This window comes from Ctenocephalides felis, unplaced genomic scaffold, assembly GCF_003426905.1.
Source record: "Ctenocephalides felis isolate EL2017-DRISC unplaced genomic scaffold, ASM342690v1 CF-g0.4_SCAFFOLD_00845, whole genome shotgun sequence".
NCBI lineage: Eukaryota > Metazoa > Arthropoda > Insecta > Siphonaptera > Pulicidae > Ctenocephalides > Ctenocephalides felis.
The window spans coordinates 74,007,106-74,025,346 of record NW_020536999.1 but is presented as its reverse complement, the minus strand read 5'-3'; the positions used below and the strand labels follow the sequence as shown (position 1 = coordinate 74,025,346).

Here is an 18,241-nt window from a genome sequence, read left to right as displayed (position 1 = left end):
AAAATGCTTTTTTTAACGTCGTAAGAATCAGGGTGATGGCTAGTTGTACATTTTTTCCTCTACTTTCAAATATTGTTGTTAAGAAATCCTTAAGAAATAACTTTACTTGTTTTTGAGATATCGGTGGTGGATCTTTTTACCCGCAAATATTTAAGCCCCGCTCTATCTTATATATATATATATATATATATATATACATATATATATATATATATATATATATATATATATTTGTTACATACTCATTGAGGACTATAAAAACTTTTTAATTATGACCCCCCCCCCCTGACGCCGAAGCTGGATCCGCCACTGTGTGTCATCATTCAGTAATCTAAAAAACATAAAAACATATAACATAAATACAAAGTTGATGATAAATATAAATATATAAAAAGGAGGAAATTATGCATACCAAACCAGGAAAGACAACAGAAAAAAATAATTATGATGTAAAATTGATTGAACACTAAATTTGTGTAAAATAATAAAATACTAATATATTAACAAACGAGAAATTGAAGGAGCACATATTGCCCTCCTATATTTTATATTATTAATAGCGGTGCATTATGGACACTGATCAAGGTTACAACGCAAGTGTAGTCACGCACGTGTAATGAAGGAGTGGGAGCGGGTGGTGAGAAACGAAAGGGGAAAGAGAAACAGAAAAGAAATATAACGAACGAAAGATTCTAAAACTGTATAGAATTAAGAGCTAAAACTTTCAGAGGATTGTTTTTTATCAATTTGGAACCATTGGAGCCTTGGGAGCAAGGAAATTCGAAAATGTACATATTAAAGACCACCCTGATTTATATATATATATATAACTGCTGGGCCAATCATCTCAGAAAATAGTCATTACTATTTGTAATATTAAAGACCACCCTGATTTATATATATATATATATATATATATATATATATATATATATATAGGTGTGTGTGTGTGTGTGTGTGTGATTAATAATAAATATAGAGATACCTATTAGATATCTGTGTTTTATATTTTATATTTTAACCCCCTTTACACATCTAATTATCATTAATACTATTACTATATTTATTTTAATTAAATATTAAGATTTCTCAATAAATGATGTGTGTTTACAGTATTTAGAAAAATTATTAGAGGAATTAAAGGACATTACACAAAAATATTCAGATACTCTACTCTTGCAAATCTGCAGCATTACTCTCGATTGCCTTCGTAAAAGAGTCAGCATTTCTGTGAAATGTGATGTTGTACTATCTTCAATTGTCAATGAATGTGCCCAGAAGTATTTACACACATCAGAATTGTGGCAAAGGATTATGGATGGGGTAAGGACTATATATTGTTGTTTATTTGACTTTTAAAAAATCTTATGTGTTTTGCTTTTGAAAAATTCTATACATTGTAATAGATTTTTTGTAACATACCTGAATCATCTCAGTCATTGAACCATTATATGGTAGATGCTTTATATTAAGTACAGAGGCTTTATATCCACTATAATAAGTTTTAATCAATGACGAAAATCTAAAAATTTTCAGAGTATTATTATTGCAATGAGCAATTTTTTTATAGTTAAAACGGATGGCAAAGGTTACGCAGCTTATGGCCATCTGTATACATTGATTTATTATATCATAAAATATGCAATAATACATTTGTTATGAATCTTTAACAGCACCTATGAATAGTAATATTATATAATCTAAGTATTGTTTCAGGCAGAAATAGAATGATTATAAAATAAAAACAGAAAAATTAATCATAAATACATCTATTGATTTTTAAATAATTTCAAAGGTTTATCAAAGTCCTTATTTTACAAATTATTGTTAAGTTATTTTTTAGACTTATTAAAAGTGTAATAAAATTACATTTATTTTTATTATTATCATTATTATCATTGTGTTTACTAGATCATTTTCTTTTATCATATTTAGGAAGTCGATTCGGAAACTGAGATGTCCATGAACGAGGATAGTCCTTCCGTTGTTAATTCCGTGAAGAAAATTTGCATATTTTATAAGTTGCACAATCTGAATTATTTGAATTTATGGCCTCATTTTTCAGAAGAAATAAACGCCTTTCGGAATGGTATCGTAGGCAATAGCTTTCCTATTGAGGTTTGTTAATTACAATATATGATTCAAAATTATTAATTAATTTCTAAATAGTGAATGATATTGTTTTTCTTTTCGAAGCATTTTCAATTTCGAAGAAGTTTGTTTTCTTTAAAATGTCCGATTTGCAAATTTTGAGTTTCTCCACATTTTAAGTCTTCTGAAACATTTGAGAACAAAATTAGAAAATGTATGTATATGTGTATCTGAACGAAATTTTGACCATACATCTATGTTTTCTCAAAAAAGGCTGCACAGACTCAAAAAAGGTAATGACTATTTTCTGAGATGATTGGCCCAGCAGTTTTTTGAGAACTAGTGTAGAAAAGTGCAAAAAATTTCATCCACACTTTTGCAAAAAAATCTTTAACTGATCTTGACAATTTGTCAGGATGATTTTGTTAGACTTAAAAGGGGTTGACAAAAGAAACAAATTATCACGTGTATTTATTTTTTACCTAAATAAAAAAAAAATCAAATACAAGAAAAGCTAGTTGCAAATGTCATTGTGCTTCAAGGCAAATTGCTGGAACTTTCCGTACTGTAATAAGATATTCAAAGAATATTAAATATGTTTTCAAATATATTTTTATAAATAGTATAACTTTCATTATTCGTATTTTATCATTTCAAATATAAACTTAAATGCCATGTGATGCTTAACATAATTAGTTTAGTTTATTATATGATTAACTATTGAATTATTGCTTTAGGGAGCGATTTATTGTTTATATGCCTGCGGAGCCTATCTTGCTTGGGAATTGCAAGATCTAAAATCAAAGAACGATATTGAACGAGCCGAAAAACTTAAATTAAATTTGGAAGGATACGTTGTAGTTTGCAATGGCATCATTTGCAATGTCGATGATGACGATATGTGTCGTGCGGTAAGTTAAGCAAAAATTATAATATATATATATATATATATATATATATATATGTTAGGGATATCCACCCATTTGTAATAATTATAAATAATATTGTTATGAATTCCCCTTTCATTTGTTACTATTCTCGTTAATCATGCTTTAATTTGTTATTATTGTTATTATTCGCGATCTTTCTACAACTTTACCGTGATGTCGCGATCCTGCAAGAGACTGATTACTTTAAATAGTACTAATGAAAAGGCGTTTGTTCGCGACTTAATTATAACTAACCTATATTTACACATAACAATCACTTATTCTAAAATCTTTCTTATTCTAACATGCAACTTATTCTAACCTTATCTTTAACCACGGCGCAACCAGTATCCATTACATGTCCAAGCATCTGGTCCGATTCACTTCACACACTAATAGTTACATACTTCACTCCTATAAACTATACAAACTATACAAAGTGTACTTTCGGTTTGGGGACAGCTTCCGAAACGCTGTCCCCCTATGACGTCCTCTAGGCTTACATTAAAACATTTTATTAACACTTTTGGACCGCATGCTTGCCGACTCTGAAGCCCTGCAGACAACTCACACCCCCGACAACAACTACTTCAAGACTGTCAACCCCGCGGGCCTTCTGACACACTCAGAGATGGTTCTATACGCATATAAGGAGAGGGGTAGTTATGAGTTATTTTACATCTGTGTGTGGGTACTCACCAATAACCGTAACAATATTATATAACGACACACGTTACGTTAATAATTCTTCGTTTAAATAAATTCTGTTTGAATTGTAGTACAGTCGGGTTAGAAAAGTCCATATTGTGTTTTAAAGTATAAATATGGTTACAACATAAAAACAAATCAAAAAATCCGAGACAATTCAAAACTGTACTTGCAGACCATATTTATACTTACATAGTGTAGAGTAGAGCATTACCATATCCTGATACCATGGATTATTAAAATTTTTAGTTTAACACTAAGATTAACTAATTGTAAGTACTATTTACTATTTTATTTTTTCTTTTCACTCCAATTCAATTGTTTTAGTTTTTAATTTTATTTTTAGTTTCCACTGAATGAAGGCTAGGATCATAGCCGAAACGTATGGATTTAAAATAAATTTTTGAAAGAAATTCATGTTTTTTATTGATGTTATGCCCGATTATTAGGCTTTGTTAATAGTAATATATATATATATATATATATATATATATATATATATATATATATTGAAATGATATAAGGGGTTGGTGGGAGGTGTTTAGGTGTGGGTTGATGTTCGTTTGTTGAAAGATCCACAGTCCGGGATATTGGTTACTGTAGTAGCTTCTTTATGCGATACGGTAATAATGTCCGTCCAACCTTTCCTGATGCCTTGGGTCGAGCAGTAGGAATAATGTTTAATCGACTGGTTTGGTGAGAGTTCTCTTCAGACTAATGGGTCCTTTCAATAAGGTATTCGCTGGAAGAGACAAACTTCTGGTTCCAATAAAAATCCACTTGTAATGTTTTACACTGTATTTATTGCTTTACTTCACAGACATAATCTCCACTTAGATTATCTAAGACTACTCTAAGACATTATGGCTAGACTTTTGGCTAAGACATCACTGGCTAGAGTCTTGACTAAGACATCACTGGTTAATACAAATAATTCTGACTCTATATATTATGCATTGTACGTGTCAATTCTAGGAATGGCGTCTTCCGCGTTCATGTAAAAGATCTTGGACTTTGATCAACATTGAACAATGAATTCATATTTTTATTAAAAGCACGTTTGATCGTGTTATTACAGAACACGCCACCCCTAAAGAATATTGTTAGTCCTCTAACAATTGAAAAGAGAAAAAAAAAACAAAGAAATTACAATTTATTTGGGGTTCCTCCCCTCTAAAACAATTTATCGTCCTCGATAAATGAAAAATAGTAATCTATGGTACAATTGATTATAGGAAAAGAGAGAAAAATTTGAAAACTATTTGCAAAATATGAAAAAGTAAAAGTATAAAATTTTGTAGTATGTCTGCAATATAATAATTAGTTAACAATTCTGATGATAATATTGGTAAAAAAAAATTAACATAAAAAAAAATCTAATATTGTTGTAATACTTTGCTGCATATTGTGATTTTTAATAGTTCATTAAAATTATTTTGATTTAGTTTCAACAGCTTGTTTAATTTCAAAAGTAGGATTTTGATAATACAGCAAAATATTATAAACAATAATTAGTTACATTTTTTGGATATTCTTATATGCAATCTAATACCATATGAATTCGCATAGTTGCATAATTTGTGTGACTGCTTTAAAATGATTAGTAGACAAAAACGAAGTTGTGACCTATTTGATTTATATACATCAATAAAACTTCTAAAAATTTAAAAATTAATTATTTGATCCATTATCACTATCATTAATTAGTTTCGATAAAATAATAAAAACAATTTTTCTATTTGCATAAGAATATTAACAAGGTGCAAGATCTCTTTTTTTCACAAATTTAATACTATCATAAATTGTTGAATTTTGTATGCTAATTTATTTATTTGCTTCGAATTTCAAATAATGATCAAAATACTCTGCATCAGATTCAGTTCAATATTTTTAATAGGGTGTTTAAAATGCGCGCGCGATTATTTCTTACTGAAGCTGTATGAGAATCTTGTATCAATCTTCGAAGATTTTTAAAAAATAGCTTGCACACTTGTTGCCATTCTGATGCATTACATCTAGATAGAAATGGAAGATAGTGATAATTCGTCTTGTAATCTAATAATTGTGTTTTGTCACATACTTCTACATTAATACATTCCTGGGCCCTCTTAATTTTATAACATTTATTTTTCAAATTCTATTCTGAACATTCTATTTTTACTATAAAATATACAATATAAAAATATTAATTGGAAATTATTATATTTAGAATGTCAGTATTAATAAAAAATTGAGTGGCCTTTCAATTTCTGAATATTTGATACAAATATATTATTATATATATTTTTTCTATATTTTGTTTCCATGTGAATTATTGATACTACTCATCAAAATTACTTTTGTTTTAAGTGAATAAATAATTGAGTGGATAGAAATTAATTTCAAAGAAATTAATTGGTTTTATTTTATCTACTTTGAACGCTCGAAATTCATAGTTATTCATAATTATTATCAAAAATAAACATACAACTATGAAAATATTAATATGTCAAATGAAACAAAATAAATTACGGTAAAATTATTCAAAAAGCAAAATTAAAATATCAAATTAATGGAATTTTAATTGAATAAGATATGACGCCAATTAATTCTTAAAAATTTTAAATAATAGTAAAATAAAGTTTTGTAAAATACATCAAGATTCATAACATTAACGAAGTTAATACATCATAAGCAAATTTGTATTGCGTGCCTTGTTAAGGTTTGAATCCGAATGTTACGTGATATTTCTTTACTCAAATTTCAAAATAGAAATATGATAAAGCTTGTTATGCTATTAACGCAAATAATCGAAATTAGTGTGAACAATTATAAAAATTTCAATTAGGAAAAATATTATTATTTTCAATTTACGCAAATAATAGAAAACAAATTTACTCAATCGCTTACTAATTTTCAAAATAAAGTTTATTATACTTGTTCAATATAACGCCAATAAATTGAATTGAATTTTGAAATCATTTCGTATCAATAATTCAAACATGGACTTTTTCTATTTTCCTATTTTTTTTTTCTAATTTATAATTCATAATTCTATTCTATGGGGATAGTTACATTGCTATTATTGACATTAATTTAAATTTATCCCCTTCATTTCTGTAACATTTTGTGGTATGGGCAGTTGATTAAATTTATTATTGAAATTTGCATATTCAAGTTCAATTATTTTAACACAAAACTTTAAAGTTCATTTTATATTATATTCAAGATTAAAATTTTATTCTTATGTAATATTTTAAAATTATTTCTATACTCAACATTAATAGTTGGAATTTATTCTCATGCAAGATTTAATAAAAATCGATAAAATCAACGAGCGTGTTTTGGTCCCAAAATGAAAATAACAAAATAAATTTATTTGAAAGATTTTATTGACTCGTTTCCGCGGATTCATGAGTCTCTTATAAGTCATCAAAATTACGTCAAATATATTTAAGATCTCGCGGTTTTCACTAACCTTACGAGTCTCCATTCGGGTTTTTCCTACCCTTATTAATTATTTATTTGTCAGATACCTATTGTTTCTTTTGAACAATTTAATATTAGGCTATCTGAAATGAAGGATTGGCACTATCGCCTGAAAAGTGGCACAATGGCTACACTAAATCCTTTAGGCATTTCGCCTTTATACTGGCATTTAAAGCCACATTAAAAAATCGCGACGTTATAAAAAGATCAACAGATGTAAATTTACTCTTGATAGGATACTCAAAGTCATTAACTAGAGTCACTAACTTTTCAATATTACTTTCTGAGTCTTTTATATTATTACTTGATGACTTTGTTACTAATCTTTACAATTATTTTACTTTGAAATATTTCTGTTATGAAATCCGGACCTGGCAATGCTCGTAATTGTTTTTGTTAAAAAATGCTTAGTTAACAATATTCACTTGAACTTAACCTTGACGTGTGATATGTGAAGTCAACAAAATAATAGTGGTGTAAATAATAATCGAACTGCCCATTGTTACAAAAATGTTACCCAAGTACAACCAAAATCCTAATACTTAAAAAAATTCAAATTGACAAAATATGATTATTTATATTCTAATTGATAAATAAAATCTTAAAAAAATTGACGACTATGATGTTCTGGTCTGGATATGTTGAAGGATTGGTTTTTCTTACTTGGGGAGTGAGCCTTAGTCAAGAAGTCTGCGTCGATCTGCCTGCGTAGTTCTGTCTGCGTAGTTTATCTCGGTAATGCTGCCACCTTTGGTGCCTTTAGTTCCTCGTGCTAGTCCTGGTCTTGCTGCTTGCTGGATACTCCGTTTTAGTTTAATTACTCTGCAGCCTCTGGTTGCGAAGAAAACCGGATCCAGATTTCACCAAGCACAATTCACAAAACTAACACTTCACTACAAGGAAATCCCACCGCTGCCACCATGAAATGATATAAGGGGTTGGTGGGAGGTGTTTAGGTGTGGGTTGATGTTCGTTTGTTGAAAGATTCACAGTCCGGGATATTGGTTACTGTAGTAGCTTCTTTATGCGATACGGTAATAATGTCCGTCCAACCTTTCCTGATGCCTTGGGTCGAGCAGTAGGAATAATGTTTAATCGACTGGTTTGGTGAGAGTTCTCTTCAGACTAATGGGTCCTTTCAATAAGGTATTCGCTGGAAGAGACAAACTTCTGGTTCCAATAAAAATCCACTTGTAATGTTTTACACTGTATTTATTGCTTTACTTCACAGACATAATCTCCACTTAGATTATCTAAGACTACTCTAAGACATTATGGCTAGACTTTTGGCTAAGACATCACTGGCTAGAGTCTTGACTAAGACATCACTGGTTAATACAAATAATTCTGACTCTATATATTATGCATTGTACGTGTCAATTCTAGGAATGGCGTCTTCCGCGTTCATGTAAAAGATCTTGGACTTTGATCAACATTGAACAATGAATTCATATTTTTATTAAAAGCACGTATGATCGTGTTATTACAGAACAATATATATATATATATAAATCTATCAAATAAATATCTATCAAATAAATTGTTTAGACTGTAATTTAATTTGCATAGGAGAAACTAGCCAGAACCTCAATAAACGGTTACAACAACATAAAAACAATTCAAAAAACCTCAAACAATTCAAAACTGTACTTGCAGACCATATATACACTTTAAAATACAATATGGACTTTTCTAATCCGACTGTACTACAATTGGGATCTTTTTTAACTATTTATAACAATAAGACAATGAACTCAACACGCTGTGCGACACAAATCTCTTCTATTTAGATAACATTTCCAAATTTCTTACAAAACAATAAAAGCGTTCGTGCAAAGGATTCGCAATTCGTTCCACACATGTTAGAATCTTGGTAAAAATATTTTTTAAAAAATGTCTTTCTTCATTACATCTTCAACCAGTCTACGAATAACACACTATCCATTTGTGATTTTTTCAAATCAGTATTTTGTGAAAATATTGTGTAATTTCAAGTTAATGTTTATAATACATAGTGTAGTGCATTACCATATCCTAATACCATGGATTACTAAAGTTTTCCAAATTAACACTAAGATCAACTAATTGTAAGTACTAATTACTATTTTATTTTTTCTTTTCACTCCAATTCAATTGTTTTAGTTTTTAATTTTATTTTTAGTTTCCACTGAATGAAGGCTAGGATTATAGCCGAAACGTATGGATTTAAAATAAATTTTTGAAAGAAATTCATGTTTTTTATTGATGTTATGCCCGATTATTAGACTTTGTTAATATATATATACAGGGCCGGTCCTGGGGTCCTTAGCGCCCGCATGCAACTTTTTTTCTAGCGCCCCCCCCCATTAATTTTTCCTGCTTTACCAGTTTATCATTTAAATTATATAAATATTTACATATTTTTTAAAAATTAATTTCTAATTATTCTGGATTTAGTGCGGAAAAATTAGATATAATCTAAAAGCGTATAAAATACATTGATTTTAAATTTATTTAGAAGATCGAGGCAATTCGCGGGTTGATTACAATCAAATATTTTTAAATTTTCAATTATTTTCAACGTATGTGCAATATTAATACTTGGGTTTTAAAACATGTTTCTTATTCATTATGCGATTTATTCTATTGAGCAAATCATGATAAGAGAGCTAAAAAAACTAGAACTCATAACACTCGTATTTCATGTTGGATTTTTTAAATTTTATTTTAATTTAATTTTTTATCATTTACAATATCTAAAATTGCGTCGTAAACTTCTCTTTATTGATATAGTAGGAGCCGAATTGTATTTATCCTTGTCTTCTCGACATATTCAGAGTATCAGTTTGTTGTTTTAAAGCTAAATTTTTAACGCATTTTAAAAGTTTTGTCCAAAAATCAGTAGAAAATGCAAAGAAATTTCACATTTCTTGAACTATATTGAAAAAATGACTAATTATATTTGATATGTATTATTTCTGCATAGTTAAATTATTAAATTTGGAGTATAGACACCACTCAATATAAAAAAAAGCTCAAGATTTTTGTTTCACAGTAAATTGTGCTTCCATTTTTCATATTTGTTTCATTCCCATAACCCTAACCATGCATGTCTTCAACATTCAATTCAGTTCATCAGAAGCAAAACATTTGCAACACAAACAAAAGTTACAATTCAATTTCTCGGAATAAACATGTCATTTTCTAAGCACTGGCTCTTCATTTTTAATTTTCCCGATTATAATTTGTTCATATTTTTAATAAGTTCCGTTTCAACTAAATCAGCTCGCAATTTTTCATCAATAATGCCCAATAATTCATTTACTCTTTCGCAGGTTTGCGCTTATGGGATTGAACACTAGATAATTTCTTTTTTGATTCCACGTTAACTTCGAACAAAGCAAAAATATAATAAGTAGATTAATCAATAAACAGAGCTGTTATTTACTATTTTGCAGAGTTATTAATTGATTAATTGTTTCTACAGATCACATTGCAAAATAAATATGCTCTTTAATTGTAACTCCGTGTGTCCCTTCTTAAGTTAGATTGTTTATTATAATTTATAAAGTATTCTAGATATTATATCTTATATATAAAAATGGAGCTCTCTTTCAAATGTCCGAATAAAACTCGAAAACGGCTGAATCGATTTAGCCAGTCTTAGTCTTGAAAAATTCGTGCCAATCCAGAGAAAGTCCAAAAGGTGAAAAATTATTTCAAATCCGCGTAGAAACTTTACATTTTTAATTTGAAAATTTTTGTTGAAGCGTAATGTAAATAAAACAATGGACGGTGGCAATTTCGTGAAATGTCAAACGCTTTTGACAGATGATGTTCAATAACGTTTAATAGGATGTTTTACGCGAATATTATTTAATTATGATAAATTTGTAGTAAGTAATTTTGTTTGTAGTTTTATTTATATACAAAAACGTAAGTAAACGGGCCGCGAGTGTTACTAGAGACTCAAAATATCAACTTTCTTGATATGTTAATATGAAAATGCACTTCTTGGCATATTTTTCTCAAACACGAAGCTCTGAAAGATCTCATTAGTATAATTATATACTCATTGGTATTTATAAAACATTTTCTAGGTTATATTATTTTTTATTTATGTTATTTAAATTCAGAACCTAAATTTGGTATCGATGAAATGAACACTTTGTCGAATAACATTTTCCCAGTTATAATTTTCCAGAATTTATCGAAGAATAGATAGTAATATATGAAGGTCCGGGGTTAAAAAATATCGTAATTTCGTAAATTTGAAAGTACAGGAAAAAAATGTGTAACCAGCTATAACATTGATTTGAAAACGGTAATCTTTGAAATGAGGGAGATAAACGGTTCTCTTTGAAAATCCATAATAAAAGTATTTTCTTCCGTTGGTAGTTTTTTAGCATTAGTTAAAAATGTAATTATTTTGTAAAATACTTTCAAAATTATAATAAGGCTTTAAACCTTTTTGCCACCTGCCCGTTTCAAGTTACCCCGCCTAAAGAGTAAAAAGGTCTAAATAAGAAATTTTTGAAAGACATCAAAAAAGCACATTTCTCCAATGATGAAGTAGAAGGCAGTTTACTGAACGTAGTCAGATAATTGTTCGTTTGATATGTGTTATTTGTTGTGATATAATGGTTATGGTTTTCACAATATAGTTTATATTTGCTCAAAGTCAAATTGGATCTTTGTGCCTCGCCCTGCTCTACATACATACTTATAATTAAATTTACTCGAATGTTACTTGAAACTTTTCAAAAAGCAGGTCAAAGAAAAAATACTTAATTCATTTTCTATCTTTTCTCGCAAAAATTTGAAAATTGTGTATAAGCTCAGTAGTATTATTTATAATTATACACAAAATCCAGAATCCAAAGGAATCTGAAAAACTTGAAACGTAATCAATAAGTCGAAAGACCAAAAAAGACTTGGATGGATTATACTATGTTTTCTATAGAAAGTGTATAAATCTTCCAGTTTGATTGTATTGACAAAATTTAAACGAAGAATTTTAGAGGGATCTTTTTTAACTATTTATAACAATAAGACAATAAATAAACGGAATGAACTCAACACGCTGTGCGACACAAATCTCTTCTATTTAGATAACATTTCCAAATTTCTTACAAAACAATAAAAGCGTTCGTGCAAAGGATTCGCAATTCGTTCCACACATGTTAGAATCTTGGTAAAAATATTTTTTAAAAAATGTCTTTCTCCATTACATCTTCAACCAGTCTACGAATAACACACTATCCATTTGTGATTTTTTCAAATCAGTATTTTGTGAAAATATTGTGTAATTTCAAGTTAATGTTTATAATACATAGTGTAGTGCATTACCATATCCTAATACCATGGATTATTAAATTTTCCAATTAACACTAAGATCTACTAATTGTAAGTACTAATTACTATTTTATTTTTTCTTTTCACTCCAATTCAATTGTTTTAGTTTTTAATTTTATTTTTTGTTTCCACTGAATGAAGGCTAGGATTATAGCCGAAACGTATGGATTTAAAATAAATTTTTGAAAGAAATTCATGTTTTTTATTGATGTTATGCCCGATTATTAGACTTTGTTAATTATATATATATATATATATATATATCTTGATGATTTTTTGTTCGACGTTGAAACATATTGAAATGAATAAAACAGCCAATGCGTCGAATGTAAACAATTTAATTTATTTTTTATACGTTTCGAGACTAGATGTGTCTCATCATTCAGCAGATCAGGAAAAACCCACTTTACTAAAACATTTTACAACACCACAATCACATGACACTACTGTAGGAAACAAAATAATTTACGAAAGACCGAAAAAGGTAGATGTAAAATGTATAAATACATAATTATTTGTTTTCAAAGCATAGCAACACGAATGGACTAAGCTTTTTTTTTTTTTTTTTTTTGGAAGGCAATATAATTTAGGGAAGTCTGGATGAAAAACCTTAAGGGAAAAACCTAAAGATTTGGATATTTGTTTTTTTTGGATTAAATTTGTGATAAGTTTATGAGTTTTTCTGTTTATGTAATCGGTAGGGTCATTAGTTAAAGGTTTGTATGTAAGTGTGTCATTTAAAAGCGCTTCGGTTTTTGAGAGATAATCAGACTTATTCATAATCACAGTAAGGTTTCCCTTATCAGCTCTGGTAACTATAATGTCAGGGTTTTCTCTCAAGAACTTTTTGCATAATTTCAAATCTCTGGCAATTTCTAACTGTAAAGGATTGGAATTGGTATTTAAATTTTTTTTAATAAAAGATAAAAAAGCTTAGTCCATTCGTGTTGCTATGCTTTGAAAACAAATAATTATGTATTTTATACATTTTTACATCTACCTTTTTCGGTCTTTTCGTAAATTATTTTTGTTTTCCTACAGTAGTGTCATGTGATTGTGGTGTTGTAAAATGTTTTAGTAAAGTGGGTTTTTCCTGATCTGCTGAATGATGAGACACATCTAGTCTCGAAACGTAAAAAAATAAATTAAATTGTTTACATTCGACGCATTGGCTGTTTTATTCATTTCAATTATATATATATATAATACATATATCTATATATATATATATATATATATATATATAAGATTTAGATTTTTTACGTTTCGGAACTATATGAAAGACTATTTAAATATTATAACTACTACTCAGTTCCCGTCGAGCCCTCGACCCGAACGGACGTGTCACGCGAGCTCTCGAGCAAATAATTTATTGGGAAGTCATCCATAATCCACGGTTATACATGTGTAGAGATCCATATACATTTTTATTTATTTTTTTTATAGTTGTGTTAAAATAAGTGCGTTATATGTTAAAGTGAGTCATGCAATCAAGAGAGTTTGCTCAACCCAACGGCCGACCACCAGACGTAAGTTTGGTTAGCTGTTCAACTGTTGGCGAATCAATTGCGCAAGCAATGAACACTGTGAATCACAAGGAATATGACAATATTGATAGTGAAATGGACCTAAGTGACTATTCAAGTGAAAGAATTAACACAAAAACAATTAAAAATGTCAGTGACCCAGTGCATATAAATACCGCCGGTAAAGATTGCACGGCGTATCAACACATTAACAATAACGTCAATCAGAACACCGAAGTACATACAACTCCTGAACCAATCAATAGAAATATGAATGATTTTGATCAAGGCCAGGGATGGACAACCGTTACAAATAAAAGAAGACAGGAAAATTACTGCAACGAAGCAACAACGAAAAAGGTTACCTTGAAAGACTACTGGTTAAACTCAGTGCCCACAAAGAATTATTATGACACTCTGCAATACGCGCCTTCTAGTGTTGAACCAGTAGAAAAGACAATTAATCCACCACCAATCTTTGTCTACGGTGTTGACGACATCAAGCCTCTCATCGAATTATTAGAATTACACGCCAAGGACAAATATTCTTACAAAACAACTGGACTGCAGCAAGTTAAAGTAAACACAAAGGATTCACAGACGTATAACACCGTACTAAAACATTTGAAAGAAAAAGGAACTGAACTACATTCATATCAAACAAAGTCACAGCGATCTTTCAAAGTTGTAATAAAAAATTTACATCATAGCACTGATGTGGCAATGCTAAAACAAGAAATAAGTGAAAAGGGTCACAATGTTTTAAGAATCTACAACTTAAAACATAGGTACACAGGATACCCAATAAATATCTTTGTGGTGGAGTTGGAACAACAGAAAAATAACAAAGATATTTATTCCATTGACTTTCTTTACAGAACCAAGGTTTCTATAGAAGCAAACAGACCTACTCAAGAAGTGCCACAATGTACAAGATGCCAGAGTTTAGGGCACACAAAAAATTACTGTACACGCACAGCGCGTTGTGTAAAATGCGCCGGAAAACACTTTACTATTATTGTTCGTGGAGAGATCCTGTCAACCAAAACATAAAATGCGCACTTTGTGGAGGAAACCATCCCACAAGCTATAAAGGATGTGCTATTTATCAACAAGAAAAACTTCGTAAATTTCCACCATTAAGAAGAAGTCAGACTCCCCTCAAAAATCCCGTTAATACGAGCCACTCCTTCGTACGTGCAAACGTCTCCTTCTCAGAAATAACAAGAAACTCACACAAAATAAATAATAATGTTACATGCCAACAAGACAATTCAGAACAACCTACAAACCATCAACAAGCCAATCAACAAAGTGACATACATGAATTAAAAAATATGATGAAAACGTTAATGAACCAAATGGGCACTGTGCTCAATATAATCACAAGTCTTTTAGTGAATAAAAATAATGGCATTCGAATATAAATTGTGCACATGGAACGCCAACGGTCTAGCTCAACATCACCAAGAGCTCAAACAATTTCTTTTAAGCAATGACATTGATATAATACTAATTTCAGAAACTCATTTTACGAGCAGAAGTTATTTTAATATTCCTTTCTATACCACTTACAGCACCAGGCACCTGTCTGTAATGATTTCCTGCAAGCTACCATCATTTCTGTAGAATTTCCTCAAAGTAATACTACAATTGCATCAGTCTACTGCCCGCCTAAACATAAGATACTAAAACGAGACTTTGAAACGTTTTTCAACGGTCTTGGAAATAAATACATAGTAGCAGGGGACTATAATGCCAAGCATACTCACTGGGGTTCAAGACTATGCAATCCCAGAGGACGAGAACTCTTCAACTTAATTAACTCCAACAACTCAACACCAATATCGACAGGAGAACCTATCTACTGGCCAAGCAACATGCATAAAAAACCAGATTTACTAGATTTCTTCATTTGCAAAGGTATTCCAGAAAGAAACTTGAAAGCCTACTCAAGCTTGGACTTGTCTTCAGATCACTCTCCGGTAATTGTATCTTTTAGCAATACTGAACCAATTTGTAACCTCAACCTTCACCTTACAAATAAGTATACCAATTGGAGCAAATTTGGAAATATTCTGGACAATAATCTGGAATGCAACTTACCACTAAAATCTGAAAAAGATATTGATTTTGCTGTGAACTTTTTTAATGACTCACTCTATATCGCCGCACAAAACTCCACTCCATCAATCGAAAACAACTTCTCTTTTAATTGTCCAACTTCAATCAAACGGCAAATCGCAATAAAAAGAAGACTAAGGAAAATCTGGCAAACCACACGATCACCGGTAGATAAATCCAATCTTAACAGAGCCTGCAAAGATTTAAAACTCATGCTCCGGAACTTTAACAACCAAGTTTTTGAAGAGAAATTAAAACACTTAACTTCTACCAAAGAAACTAACTATTCACTTTGGAAAGCCGCAAAGAAATTTAAACAACCAGTCGCTCAAACGGTACCAATTAAAAAAGCCGACAACTCCTGGGCTATAAGCCATGAGGATAAGGTCAATTACTTTGCCGACTATTTTGAAGAAGTTTTTCAATGTCCGCCTCAGAAATGCAGTTCTCAAGAAGAAGAGTTTATTTACTATGGGCTTCGTAACATGTCTTCAGGACCACAAGTTCCGACAATTTGCTTCTCCCTATCAGAAGTCAAGAAAGAAATAACAAAATCCAAATCAGGTAAATCACCAGGATACGACAAGATCTCGATGCAAATGCTGAAACACCTTTCACCAAAGTCTATAAGATTTCTGACAATTCTATACAATTCGATATGTAGACTTCAAATTTTTCCTCAAGCTTGGAAAAGAGCTAGGATTATCTTGATTCCAAAACCTGGCAAGGATCCATCCTATACAACATCATATCGACCAATGAGTCTTTTACCCCTCCTTTCCAAAATACTCGAAAGATTGCTGCTTAAAAGAATTCTTGTCACATTGAACAATAATAATGCAATTTCTTGTCATCAGTTCGGTTTTAGAAAGATGCATTCAACGATTGAACAAACCCATAGATTGGTGCATAAGATTAACGAAACTCTACAAGAAAAGAAATATTGCTCAGCTCTGTTCTTAGATACCACACAAGCATTTGACAAAGTTTGGCATACAGGACTTCTTTATAAAATTAAAAATACTTTACCCAATGACCTATTTCTATTAATTAAGTTCTTAATTTTTACAGCTGACATTTCCACCTCACTTGACACAGACATAGCCTCATTTGCTGACGATATTTGCATTCTTTCAAAACATGAAAATCCCACAACTGCTTCAGAGCAACTTCAAAGTCACTTAACATCAATAGAAAAATGGTACAAACTGTGGAGGCTAGAGATCAACAGCCAGAAATCATCCCACATCACTTTTACACTCAAACACGAGACATGTCCACCTGTAACTGTGAATGAAATAGAAGTCCCTCAGGTCGAACACGTAAAGTATCTGGGCATGCATCTAGACCGCAAACTGAATTGGAAAATTCACATAAAAAAGAAAAGACAAAATTAATGGGGGTAGGAGATCCCATCTTTCTGTACACAACAAAATACTGGTATACAAAGTTGTACTTAAGCCGATTTGGACATATGGCATAGCACTTTGGAGTACCACATCTAAAAGTAATGCTAACATCATTCAAAGGTTTCAGAACAAAGTTCTTAGGATCGTTTTAGGCGCCCCAAAATATACTCCCACCTGGCTGATCCATGATGACACACATATGCGCACTGTAGCCGAGGAAGTTAAAAGATTTGCTGTTAACCACAAAGACAGACTGGAAGAACACCCAAATGAGTTGGCCAACGCACTGCTATCCACAAACACAACACGAAGACTCAAAAGAAAAATATTTAGTGATTTAATTAGATTGTAATTACTCGTGTCACACTATATTACTTCTTATAAAGGAAAAATGCAACTGTGTATTTTTCACTATTTATATATCGATGTCATTTTTACATATAATTGCCAAAAGATTTACTTAATGTCTATGTAGGACAGTTGTAAATATATTGTTGAATAAAAAAAAAAAAAAAAAAAATTATAACTACTACTAATGAGAGGCTTTTGTTCGTGACTTAATTAAACAATATTTTATATTTACACACATATTTATTACATTCTCAATCCATTCCTTGTTTTAAACTTATCTGTACAGAATCATGTTCATCAA

The 18,241-nt window shown here is 30.3% G+C and overlaps 1 protein-coding gene across 1 annotated transcript in view; it reads left to right on the top strand.

Annotated features, from left to right (window-relative positions):
* The window catches only part of LOC113388665 (cohesin subunit SA-2-like), a gene marked incomplete at its 5' end in the record, with an annotated part of 38,125 nt that overhangs the window by 7,252 nt on the left and 12,632 nt on the right, over nt 1–18,241 (top strand). Inside the window, 3 exon segments of the mRNA XM_026626000.1 lie at nt 1,114–1,323; nt 1,936–2,118; nt 2,829–3,002. Coding sequence (XP_026481785.1) covers nt 1,114–1,323; nt 1,936–2,118; nt 2,829–3,002 — 567 coding nt within the window.